The sequence below is a fragment of the Nerophis lumbriciformis genome, linkage group LG23 (genome assembly GCF_033978685.3).
Source record: "Nerophis lumbriciformis linkage group LG23, RoL_Nlum_v2.1, whole genome shotgun sequence".
Taxonomy (NCBI): Eukaryota; Metazoa; Chordata; class Actinopteri; order Syngnathiformes; family Syngnathidae; genus Nerophis; species Nerophis lumbriciformis.
Genome location: NC_084570.2, coordinates 39,438,064 through 39,450,882, shown reverse-complemented (window position 1 = coordinate 39,450,882; position 12,819 = coordinate 39,438,064). Strand labels below are relative to the sequence as shown.

Genomic DNA, 12,819 nt, shown 5'->3' with positions numbered 1-12,819 from the left:
GTTACATCAAGTCTTCATGGACAGGTGTGTGTACTTACTGTTACATCAAGTCTTTATGGACAGGTGTGTGTACTTACTGTTACATCAAGTCTTTATGGACAGGTGTGTGTACTTACTGTTACATCAAGTCTTCATGGACAGGTGTGTGTACTTACTGTTACATCAAGTCTTTATGGACAGGTGTGTGTACTTACTGTTACATCAAGTCTTTATGGACAGGTGTGTGTACTTACTGTTACATCAAGTCTTCATGGACAGGTGTGTGTACTTACTGTTACATCAAGTCTTTATGGACAGGTGTGTGTACTTACTGTTACATCACGTCTTCATGGACAGGTGTGTGTACTTACTGTTACATCACGTCTTCATGGACAGGTGTGTGTACTTACTGTTACATCACGTCTTCATGGACAGGTGTGTGTACTTACTGTTACATCAAGTCTTTATGGACAGGTGTGTGTACTTACTGTTACATCAAGTCTTTATGGACAGGTGTGTGTACTTACTGTTACATCAAGTCTTTATGGACAGGTGTGTGTACTTACTGTTACATCAAGTCTTTATGGACAGGTGTGTGTACTTACTGTTCCATCAAGTCTTCATGGACAGGTGTGTGTACTTACTGTTCCATCAAGTCTTCATGGACAGGTGTGTGTACTTACTGTTACATCACGTCTTCATGGACAGGTGTGTGTACTTACTGTTACATCAAGTCTTTATGGACAGGTGTGTGTACTTTCTGTTACATCACGTCTTCATGGACAGGTGTGTGTACTTACTGTTCCATCAAGTCTTCATGGACAGGTGTGTGTACTTACTGTTACATCAAGTCTTCATGGACAGGTGTGTGTACTTACTGTTACATCAAGTCTTTATGGACAGGTGTGTGTACTTACTGTTACATCAAGTCTTTATGGACAGGTGTGTGTACTTACTGTTCCATCAAGTCTTTATGGACAGGTGTGTGTACTTACTGTTACATCAAGTCTTTATGGACAGGTGTGTGTACTTACTGTTACATCAAGTCTTCATGGACAGGTGTGTGTACTTACTGTTACATCAAGTCTTTATGGACAGGTGTGTGTACTTACTGTTACATCACGTCTTTATGGAAAGGTGTGTGTACTTACTGTTACATCAAGTCTTTATGGACAGGTGTGTGTACTTACTGTTACATCAAGTCTTTATGGACAGGTGTGTGTACTTACTGCTCCATCAAGTCTTTATGGACAGGTGTGTGTACTTACTGTTACATCAAGTCTTTATGGACAGGTGTGTGTACTTACTGTTACATCAAGTCTTTATGGACAGGTGTGTGTACTTACTGTTACATCAAGTCTTTATGGACAGGTGTGTGTACTTACTGTTACATCAAGTCTTTATGGACAGGTGTGTGTACTTACTGTTACATCAAGTCTTTATGGACAGGTGTGTGTACTTACTGTTACATCAAGTCTTTATGGACAGGTGTGTCAGGTGTGTGTACTTACTGTTACATCAAGTCTTCATGGACAGGTGTGTGTACTTACTGTTACATCAAGTCTTTATGGACAGGTGTGTGTACTTACTGTTACATCAAGTCTTTATGGACAGGTGTGTGCACTTACTTGATCTACTTCCTGCAGAGTCAACATCTCCAAGTGTGACTTTCCTGATCCGTCAGTCCAGTTCTCCCAGGAGGTCTCAGGACTGCAGGCCACCATGGCAGGTCTCAACGTGGCCCTGACAGGAGACTGGAGAGTCCACTGGGGGATCTTGTGAGGCACAAATCTCATTTTGTTTGTACAATTACTGCAAATTAAGTTTTTAATTACATTTTTAATATTCATATTGTATATATTTTTTATGTAGTTAATTTTATTTTTACTTTTTCCCCATTGCAGAATTAATAAATACTTTTTGTCTTCTATTTCATTTGATTTAGTTGTATCTTAATCATTACATTAAATCTTAGCATTTTAAATACATAGGTTATTATTTTTTATTATTACTATTATCATTATGATGATGATTATTGCTCTGATTATTATTATTAATATTATCATTATTATTATTATTGTTATTGTTATTATTATTATTATTCTGATTATTATTGTTATTATTATTATTACTCTGATTTTTATGTTTATTATTATTAATATTATCATGATAATTATGATGATGATGATGATTATTATTATCATGATTATTATTATTGTTATTGTTATTATTATTATTATTCTGATTATTATTGTTATTATTATTATTACTCTGATTATTCTGTTTATTATTATTAATATTATCATGATAATTATGATGATGATGATTATTTTATATTATCATGATTATTATTAGTAGTATTAGTAGAACGGCCTACCTCAAGGTAGTGTGCTGGCTCCACTACTGTATAACATCCATACCAACGACTAGCCAATGAACCAGAACACTGAACGATTCATCTACGCTGACGACCCCTGTGTAACATCTCAAGAGAGTACTTTTGAAGCGGTAGAAGCAAACCTCACCTCAGCCCTAGATGAGCTACTTCTCTAAGAGTGTCTGCCCTGAGATCGGTAGGTTGTGAGTTCAAACCCCGGCTGAGTCATACCAAAGACTATAAAAATGGGACCCATTACCTCCCTGCTTGGCATTCAGCATCAAGGGTTGGAATTGGGGGTTAAATCACCAAAAATGATTCCGGCCACCGCTGCTGCCCACTGCTCCCCTCCCCTCCCCGGGCGTGATCAAGGGTGATGGGTCAAATGCAGAGAGTACTTTCGCCACACCTAGTGTGTGTGTGACAATCATTGGTACTTTAACTTTACTACGAGCGAAACCATCTACATGCAAACCCTGCGAAGACCCAAGTCTGCTCGTTCCATCTCAGGAACCGGGATGTGAACCGACCTCTTAACATCAAATGGTCTGGAACACCACTTAAGAACTGTACCAAACCTGTCTACCTTAGCGTAACCCTGGACCGCACCACCCTCTCCTTCAAGGAACACATCAAAAACACCAAACTGAAAGTCAGCTCCCGAAACAACATCTTATGGAAACTGACAAATTCCAAATGGGGAGCCACAGCACACACACTAAGATGTACTGCTTTGGCCCTGTGCTATTCCTGGGCGGAGTAGGCATGTCCTGTCTGGGAGAGATCAACCCATGCCAAAAAACTGGACCCAGCGCTGAACAACACCTGCCGCTTGATCACTGGTTGCTTGAAGCCTACCAACCTGAACAACCTCGCTGGCATTGCCCCTGCAGACGTGAGACGGGAAGTTGCCAGCCGAGTAGAGTTCCCAACAGCTACCGGTGATGAACGCCACCCCCTCCATGGACCTGAACCCTCAGCCCAACGTCTGAAGACAAGGAGAAGCTTCCTCAGCAATGTCCAGCTCCTAACAACATCTCGGGAAGAAACCAGACTCCAGCTATGGACACAAAGACTAGAGAAAGACCCCCCTCCTATTGACATGGGAATCCCCCCTTCTGAAGACCTGAACCCCGGGTCGGAAACACCATGGGTCCAGTGGAAGACACTAAACCGCCTGAGAACAGGAACGGGGCGATGAAAAGCTGCTATGGCCAGATGGGGCTACAAAACCGGCCCAACCACCTGAGGACCTTAGGATGCAGCACTGCCATGTTGGACCTCTGCTAGCCCACCAGGGCATCTTCAAAGATCTCTCAGAGTTCAACCACAATGCTAAAGACCGTGTGAAGAAATGGAAAACTGACACGAAAAAAGAAGATTAATATGTTAATTACTATGATGATGATTATTATTATTATTATTAAGATTAATATGTTAATTACTATGATGATGATGATGATGATTATTATGATTAATATGTTTATTACTGGCAGCTCGGTGGCAGAGGGGTTAGTGCGTCTGCCTCACAATACGAAGGTCCTGAGTAGTCTTGGGTTCAATCCCGGGCTCGGGATCTTTCTGTGTGGAGTTTGCATGTTCTCCCCGTGACTGCGTGGGTTCCCTCCGGGTACTCCGGCTTCCTCCCACCTCCAAAAACATGCACCTGGGGATGAGTTGATTGGCAACACTAAATTGGCCCTAGTGTGTGAATGTTGTCTGTCTATCTGTGTTGGCCCTGCGATGAGGTGGCGACTTGTCCAGGGTGTACCCCGCCTTCCGCCCGATTGTAGCTGAGATAGGCTCCAGCGCCCCCCGCGACCCCGAAGGGAATAAGCGGTAGAAAATGGATGGATGGGATGGATGTTTATTACTATGATGATGATTATTATTATTATGATTAATATGAGATTGCGACTTGTCCAGGGTGTACCCCGCCTTCCGCCCGATTGTAGCTGAGATAGGCTCCAGCGACCCCCTGCTACCCCAAAAGGGACAAGCGGTAGAAGATGGATGGATGGATGTTTATTACTATGATGATGATGATGATTATTATGATTAATATGTTAATTACTATGATGATTATTATTATGATGATTAATATGTTTATTACTATGATGATGATGATGATTATTATTATTATCATTAATATGTTATATTTATTACTGTAATGATGATGATGATTAATATCATTAATATGTTTATTACTATAATGATGATTATTATTATTATTATTAATATGTTTATTACTATGATGATGATGATTATTATTATGATTAATATATTTATTACTGTAATGATGATAATTATTATTAATGTTTATTACTATGATGATGATTATTATTATGATTAATATGTTTATTACTATGATGATTATGGTGATTATTATTATGTTTATTACTATGATGATGATGATGATGATTATTAATATGTTTATTACTAAGATGATGATTATTATAATTATTATTATTAATATGTTTATTACTATGATGATGATGATTCTGACGCATGTTTCCAGGAATGCAAGAGGCTCCTTTGACGTGGCCGTGTTCCAAGTGGGCGTGGCCTCAGAGCAGTACCTGGGAAGAGACTCAGGTGGACGTTTGTGTGTAAACCAGGTGACATGTGAGGCCACAACTGGACAGGTGGACTTGCGTCTGCACGGCGGCTCCAGGTGTCACATCTTGTCTCTCATAATTCCTACTGCTTCTTCGCCACTTGAACGCCTCGTCCTGTCCCCAGCTGGATCATGCAGCCTTTTGGCAGCCATCTTGAGGCCTTCATCAGACGCCAGATAATGAACGGAGTGAGTGGTCTTCTGCTTTGTCTTTCACTGTTATCATAGAGGATCTTTGACTCACTTGTTTCTAGTACTTCAGTCCTTAAAAACAGCAGAGTGCTCCTGTCACATAGAGTATCTTTGACTCACTTGTTTCTAGTACTTCAGTCATTAAAACAGCACATCTCTCCTGTCACATAGAGGATCTTTGACTCACTTGTTTCTAGTACTTCAGTCAAAAAAACAGCACATCTCTCCTGTCACATAGAGGATCTTTTACTCACTTGTTTCCAGTACTTTAGTCCTTAAAAACAACACATCTCTCCTGTCACATAGAGGATCTTTGACTCACTTGTTTTTAGTGCTTCAGTCCTTAAAAACAACACATCTCTCCTGTCACATAGAGGATCTTTGACTCACTTGTTTCTAGTGCTTCAGTCCTTAAAAAAAGCACAGCTCTCCTGTCACACATATAGGATCTTTGACTCACTTGTTTTTAGTGCTTCAGTCCTTAGTCACATAGAGGATATTTGACTCACTTGTTTCTAGTACTTCAGTCCTTAAAAACAGCACAGCTCTCCTGTCACATAGAGGATCTTTGGCTCACTTGTTTCTAGCGCTTCGGTCCTTAAAAACGGCACATCTCTCCTGTCACATAGAGGATCTTTGACTCACCCTTTTTTAGTACTTTATTTAGCGTCTTAAAACAGCACATCTCTCCAGTCACAAAGAGGATCTTTGACCAGGGTTTTAGTGGGTCCTTCCAAACTACAAACGTTCACTTTATCTTACGATATTTTTTTTATTGGTGCGTAAAATAAAACAGTTTGCATGGTTTCCTTTCTTGCAAGCTTTGTCCCACCATGGAGGATCTGGTGGAGAACTTGGAACAGCACCTGCAGGCCATGAAAGGTACTGCAGCCAGTTCATCCATCCATCCATTTTCTACTGCTTGTCCCTTGTTCAGTTCTTGGAAAACACCCGACTTGTCTTTAGTCCGCCTGCAGGTCAACCAGGACCTGATCGTGGACCTGCCTCTCACCAGCAAGCCTGTGGTCCAGGCGGCAAGTCTGAGCCTCGGACTTAAGGTCAGGAAAGATGCATTATCATATAAAGTTTCATGTTTTTAACAAGGAATAGGCATTGCGATAAAGTTTGATGTGTTTAACAAGGAATAGGCCATATGATAACGTTTCATGTTTTCAACAAGGAATAGGCAATATGATACAAAGTTTGATGTGTTTGACAAGGAATAGGCAATGCGATAAAGTTTGATGTGTTAAACAGAAAAGATGCTTTATGATATAAAGCTTGGTGTGTTTAACAAGGAATAGGCAATGTGATAAAGTTTGATGTGTTTAACAGGAAGTAAATTATATACAGTGTGATGTGTTTAACAGGGAATAGGCAATATGATAAAATTTGGTGTGTACAACAAGATTTAGGCAATATGATCAAATTTGGTGTGTACAACAAGATTTAGGCAATATGATAAAGTTTGATGTGTTTCACAGGAAAGATGTATTACGATATAAAGTTTGGTGTGTTTAACAGGAAAGATGCAGAAATAGGCAATATAATATAAAGTTTAATGTCTTTGACAAGAAAGATGCATTATGATCTTCTGGAATAGTTCCAGTAGAGTTTAAACATGCAGTGGTACGACCTCTACTTAAAAAACCAAGCCTCGACCCCTCTCTCCTCTCTAACCTCAGACCTATCTCTAATCTTCCATACATTTCCAAAATATTAGAGAAGGTTGTCTACAGTCAGTTGTTGCCCTTCTTGGAAGATAATGGTATCACTGAGCTGTTCCAGTCCGGTTTTAAAGCCCTCCACAGCACAGAGTCAGCGCTTCTAAAAGTATCTAACGATATCCTCCTGTCCACTGATTCTGGTAAATGTGTTGTCCTGGTGCTTTTAGATCTGTCTGCTGCGTTCGACACCGTCGACTACGCCACCTTAATCACTCTTCTTGAGAACTGTGTGGGCATTAAGGGCGCCGCCCTCAACTGGTTCCGGTCGTACCTAACCGACAGGAGTTTTTGTGTAAAAGTAGACAGTTTTATGTCTTCCACAGCTCCTTTACCACATGGGGTCCCCCAGGGCTCAATCCTTGCCCCAATTTTATTTGCGCTTTACCTTCTCCCCATTGTTTCTATTTTTAGGAAGTACAGTATTGCATTTCATTTTTATGCCGATGATTGCCAGATTTATTTTCCCATGGCACAAAATAACACGGTTCAACATCTTATTGACTGCCTGCACGACATCAAAGCCTGGCTTTCAGTTAACTTCCTGAGCCTAAATGAAGACAAAACAGAAGTTATGTTGTTCGGTCCAAGTCGCTCTCCCTCCCCCAACGTTGACCTCGGCACTCTGACCCCGTATCTCAGCGACTGTGTCACAAACCTGGGGGTAAAGTTCGACTCAGATTTTAAATTCGAAAAACAAATCAGCAGTGTCGTTCAAAAAAGCTTTTATCAATTACGCCAAATAGCGAAAGTGAAACCGCTTCTATCAGGACCTGATCTCGAGAAATTAATCCACGCCTTTATCTCGACTCGTCTTGACTACTGTAATGCCCTGTATGTAGGCATTAGCCAGGCCTCCCTCGCCCGCCTGCAGCTCGTGCACAACTCTGCTGCTTGTCTGCTAACACAGACCCGCAGACGTGAGCACATCACCCCTATTTTAGCGTCCCTTCACTGGCTCCCTGTGCGTTATCGAATCAATTTTAAACTCCTTTTATTTGTTTTTAAATGTCTAAACAACCTCGCGCCAACCTATCTCTCCGACCTCCTTCAGCCTTACTGCCCCACCCGATCCTTAAGATCAGCCGATCAGCTGCTGTTGACGGTCCCTGACACAAGGCTGAAGCTTAGAGGTGACAGAGCTTTCGCCGCTGCTGCTCCCAAGCTCTGGAACGACCTACCTCTGAGTGTTAGACAAGCCTCCTCTCTTCCTGTTTTTAAATCTCTCTTAAAAACATACTTTTATTCCATGGCTTTTAACACTGAGTGATATCCATCCTGCAATGGCGCCCCATAATACACCTGCTGTGAACCTGTTTTTATGTTTTTATGTTTTATTTATATTATTGTATTTATTTATTTTTTATCGTGTTCTGTTTGTGTTGTGTTGTGTTTGCTCGGTACTCATATTATCTTTTAACCTGCCCATTGTACAGCACTTTGGCTACCCCTGTGGTAAATTTTAAATGTGCTTTATAAATAAAGTTGATTTGATTTGATTTGATATGATATAAAGGTTGATGTGTTTAACAAGGAATAAGAAATATGATAAAGTGTGATGTGTTTAACAGGAAAGATATGATAAAAAGTTTGATGTGTTTAACAAAGAATAGGAAATCTGATAACGTTTGATGTTTTTAACAAGAAATATGTATTATGAAATAAAGTTTGATGTGTTTAACAAGGAACAGGAAGTATGGATAGTTTGTTGTGTTTAACAGAAAATATGTATTATGATATAAAGTTTGATGTGTTTAACAAGGAATAGGAAATATGCATTATGATATCAAGTTTGACGTGTTTAACAAGTAATAGAAAATATGCATTATGATATAAAGTTTGACGTGTTTAACAAGGAATAGGAAATATGCATTATGATATAAAGTTTGATGTGTTCAACAGAAAATATGCAATATGATTAAGTTTGTTGTGTTTAACAGGAAATGTGCAATATGATTAAGTTTGATGTGTTTAACAGGAAATATATGATATAAAGTTTGATGTGTTTAACAGGAAATATATGATATAAAGTTTGATGTGTTTAACAGGAAATATATGATACAAAGTTTGATGTGTAACAGAAATATACATGCTATAAAGTGTGATGTGTAACTGAAATATACAACATGATATAAAGTGTGATGTGTATCAGAAATATACATCATGATACAAAGTGTGATGTGTAACAGAAAAATACAACATGATATAAAGTGTGATGTTTAAGAGAAATATACAACATGATATAAAGTGTGATGCATGTGTCATGTGTGAAGGGGGAGGTGTCTAGTGTGAAAGAGCCAAAGGATCCGCCCTTTGACCCGCAGCCCTTTGTCTTACCTGAGCACGCCCACTTCATGCTGACCGCCGCCCTCTCCGACTTCACGCTTAACTCCGCCTCCTTCAGCTGCTGGGCCGCAGGACTCCTGCACACCTTCATCGACGACAGCATGGTGAGATCACCTGAGAACACGCCCTCCTCACCTTTGACCAACATGCCCCTCCCCCGCTCAGGTACCTGCCAGCTCACCTGTGCACCTCAACACCCGCTCACTGGGCGCCTTCATTCCTCAGGTACGCCCACACTCCTCAGGTATGCCCACACTACTCAGGTACACCCACACTCTTCAGGTACAACCACACTCCTCAGTTACACCCACACTCTTCAGGTACAAGTACACTCCCCAGGTACGCCCACACTCCCCAGGTACGCCCACACCCCTCAGGCACGCCCACACTCCCCAGGGACGCCCACACTCCTCAGGTACACCCACACTCCTCAGGTACAACCACACTCTTCAGGTACAAGCACACCGCCCAGGTACGCTCACACTCCTCAGGTACGCCCACACTACTCAGGTACAACCACACTCCTCAGGTACACCCACACTCTTCAGGTATGCCCACACTCCTCAGGTATGCCCACACACCTAAGTTACACCCACACTCCTCAGGCACGCCCACACTCCACAGGCACGCCCACACTCTTCAGGTACACCCACACTCCTCAGGTACGCCCACACTACTCGGATACAACCACACTCCCTCAGGCACGCCCACACTCCTCAGGTACACCCACACTCCTCAGGCGCGCCCACACTCCTCAGGTACACCCACACTCCTCAGGTACAACCACACTCCTCAGGTACGCCCACACTCCTCAGGCACTTCCACACTACTCAGGTACGCCCACACTCCTCAGGCACTTCCACACTACTCAGGTACAACCACACTCCCCAGGTACGCCCACACTCCTCAGGTACACCCACACTCCTCAGGTATGCCCACACCCCTCAGTTACACCCACACTCTTCAGTTACACCGACACTCTTCAGGTACGCCCACACTCCTCAGGTACGCCCACACTACTCAGGTACAACCACACTCCTCAGGTACACCCACACTCTTCAGGTATGCCCACACTCCTCAGGTATGCCCACACACCTAAGTTACACCCACACTCCTCAGGCACGCCCACACTCCACAGGCACGCCCACACTCTTCAGGTACACCCACACTCCTCAGGTACGCCCACACTACTCGGATACAACCACACTCCCTCAGGCACGCCCACACTCCTCAGGTACACCCACACTCCTCAGGCACGCCCACACTCCTCAGGTACACCCACACTCCTCAGGTACAACCACACTCCTCAGGTACGCCCACACTCCTCAGGCACTTCCACACTACTCAGGTACGCCCACACTCCTCAGGCACTTCCACACTACTCAGGTACAACCACACTCCTCAGGTACACCCACACTCTTCAGGTATGCCCACACTCCTCAGGTATGCCCACACACCTAAGTTACACCCACACTCCTCAGGCACGCCCACACTCCACAGGCACGCCCACACTCTTCAGGTACACCCACACTCCTCAGGTACGCCCACACTACTCGGATACAACCACACTCCCTCAGGCACGCCCACACTCCTCAGGTACACCCACACTCCTCAGGCACGCCCACACTCCTCAGGTACACCCACACTCCTCAGGTACAACCACACTCCTCAGGTACGCCCACACTCCTCAGGCACTTCCACACTACTCAGGTACGCCCACACTCCTCAGGCACTTCCACACTACTCAGGTACAACCACACTCCCCAGGTACGCCCACACTCCTCAGGTACACCCACACTCCTCAGGTATGCCCACACACCTCAGTTACACCCACACTCTTCAGTTACACCGACACTCTTCAGGTACGCCCACACTCCTCAGGTACGCCCACACTACTCAGGTACAACCACACTCCTCAGGCACGCCCACACTCCACAGGCACGCCCACACTCCTCAGGTACACCCACACTCCTCAGGTACGCCCACACTACTCGGATACAACCACACTCCCTCAGGCACGCCCACACTCCTCAGGTACACCCACACTCCTCAGGTACACCCACACTCCTCAGGCACGCCCACACTCCTCAGGTACACCCACACTCCTCAGGTACAACCACACTCCTCAGGTACGCCCACACTCCTCAGGCACTTCCACACTACTCAGGTACGCCCACACTCCTCAGGCACTTCCACACTACTCAGGTACGCCCACACTCCTCAGGCACTTCCACACTACTCAGGTACAACCACACTCCCCAGGTACGCCCACACTCCTCAGGTACACCCACACTCCTCAGGTATGCCCACACACCTCAGTTACACCCACACTCTTCAGTTACACCGACACTCTTCAGGTACGCCCACACTCCTCAGGTACGCCCACACTACTCAGGTACAACCACACTCCTCAGGTACACCCACACTCTTCAGGTATGCCCACACTCCTCAGGTATGCCCACACACCTAAGTTACACCCACACTCTTCAGGTACGCCCACACTCCCCAGGTGCGCCCACACTTTAGGACACACCTTTAGGAACAAGGCAGTACCTAAAAGTGTCCACCAGGTGGTGTCATTGCACCACATTGTGGTCCAGGTGACATGTGGGTTCTTCCTCAGCTCCCAGGGCTGTTCCCCGACCTGCCCGTGGTTCTGAAGGTGTACGCTAGGAACACGCCCATCTTCTCCTTCCACCCTGGTGCCGTCACACTGATCTTGCCAGGCGCCATCAGAGCCTTCGCCCTGCAGGCCAACGCCACACTCACGCCGCTCTTCAAACTGCACCTGGTGAGGAACTTCAGTACTTCTACTTTGTAGAACTCAGAACATGACTCCAGTACTTTGAATAGCACCTGTTTGGATTTAGTCTGAGGAAAATTTACACCTCATTATAAATAAATGATAAATGGGTTGTACTTGTATAGCGCTTTTCTACCTTCAAGGTACTCAAAGCGCTTTGACACTACTTCCACATTTACTCATTCACACACTGATGGAGGGAGCTGCCATGCAAAGCGCTAACCAGCACCCATCAGGAGCAAGGGTGAAGTGTCTTGCTCAGGACACAACGGACATGACGAGGTTGGTACTAGGTGGGGATTGAACCAGGTACCCTCGGGTTGCGCAAGGCCACTCTTCCACTGCGCCACGCATTATTGTGGCCTGTCATGTAATTCACCGTATTTTTTAGATCATTTCATGTGGTCCACCCCATCATTTAGAGTGGCCTGTCACATCATTTAAAGTAGATTGTCACGTAATTTAAGGTGGACTGTCACTTCATTCAAAGTGAACTGTGACATACTTTAAAGTGACCTTTCACGTCATTTAAAGTGGACTGTCACTTCATTCAATTTGGCCTGTCACATCATTTAAAGTGGCCTGTCACGTCATTTAAGGTGGCCTGTCACGTCATTTAAGTTGGCCTGTCACGTCATTCAAAGTGGCCTGTCACGTCATTTAAAGTGGACTGTCACGTCATTTAAAATAGCCTGTCACTTCATTTAAAGTGGACTGTCACGTCATTTAAAGTGACCTGTCACGTCATTTAAAGTGGACTGTCATTAAGTGGCCTGTCACA

The 12,819-nt window shown here is 44.0% G+C and overlaps 1 protein-coding gene across 1 annotated transcript in view; it reads left to right on the top strand.

Annotated features, from left to right (window-relative positions):
• bpifcl (BPI fold containing family C, like) overlaps positions 1–12,819 on the top strand; it is a 38,277-nt gene that overhangs the window by 15,740 nt on the left and 9,718 nt on the right. The window contains exons 3-10 of the mRNA XM_061985561.2: positions 1,626–1,757; positions 4,875–5,030; positions 5,099–5,162; positions 5,987–6,047; positions 6,132–6,223; positions 9,163–9,339; positions 9,401–9,460; positions 11,859–12,026. Coding sequence (XP_061841545.1) covers positions 1,626–1,757; positions 4,875–5,030; positions 5,099–5,162; positions 5,987–6,047; positions 6,132–6,223; positions 9,163–9,339; positions 9,401–9,460; positions 11,859–12,026 — 910 coding nt within the window. The remainder of the gene's footprint in view (positions 1–1,625; positions 1,758–4,874; positions 5,031–5,098; positions 5,163–5,986; positions 6,048–6,131; positions 6,224–9,162; positions 9,340–9,400; positions 9,461–11,858; positions 12,027–12,819) is intronic.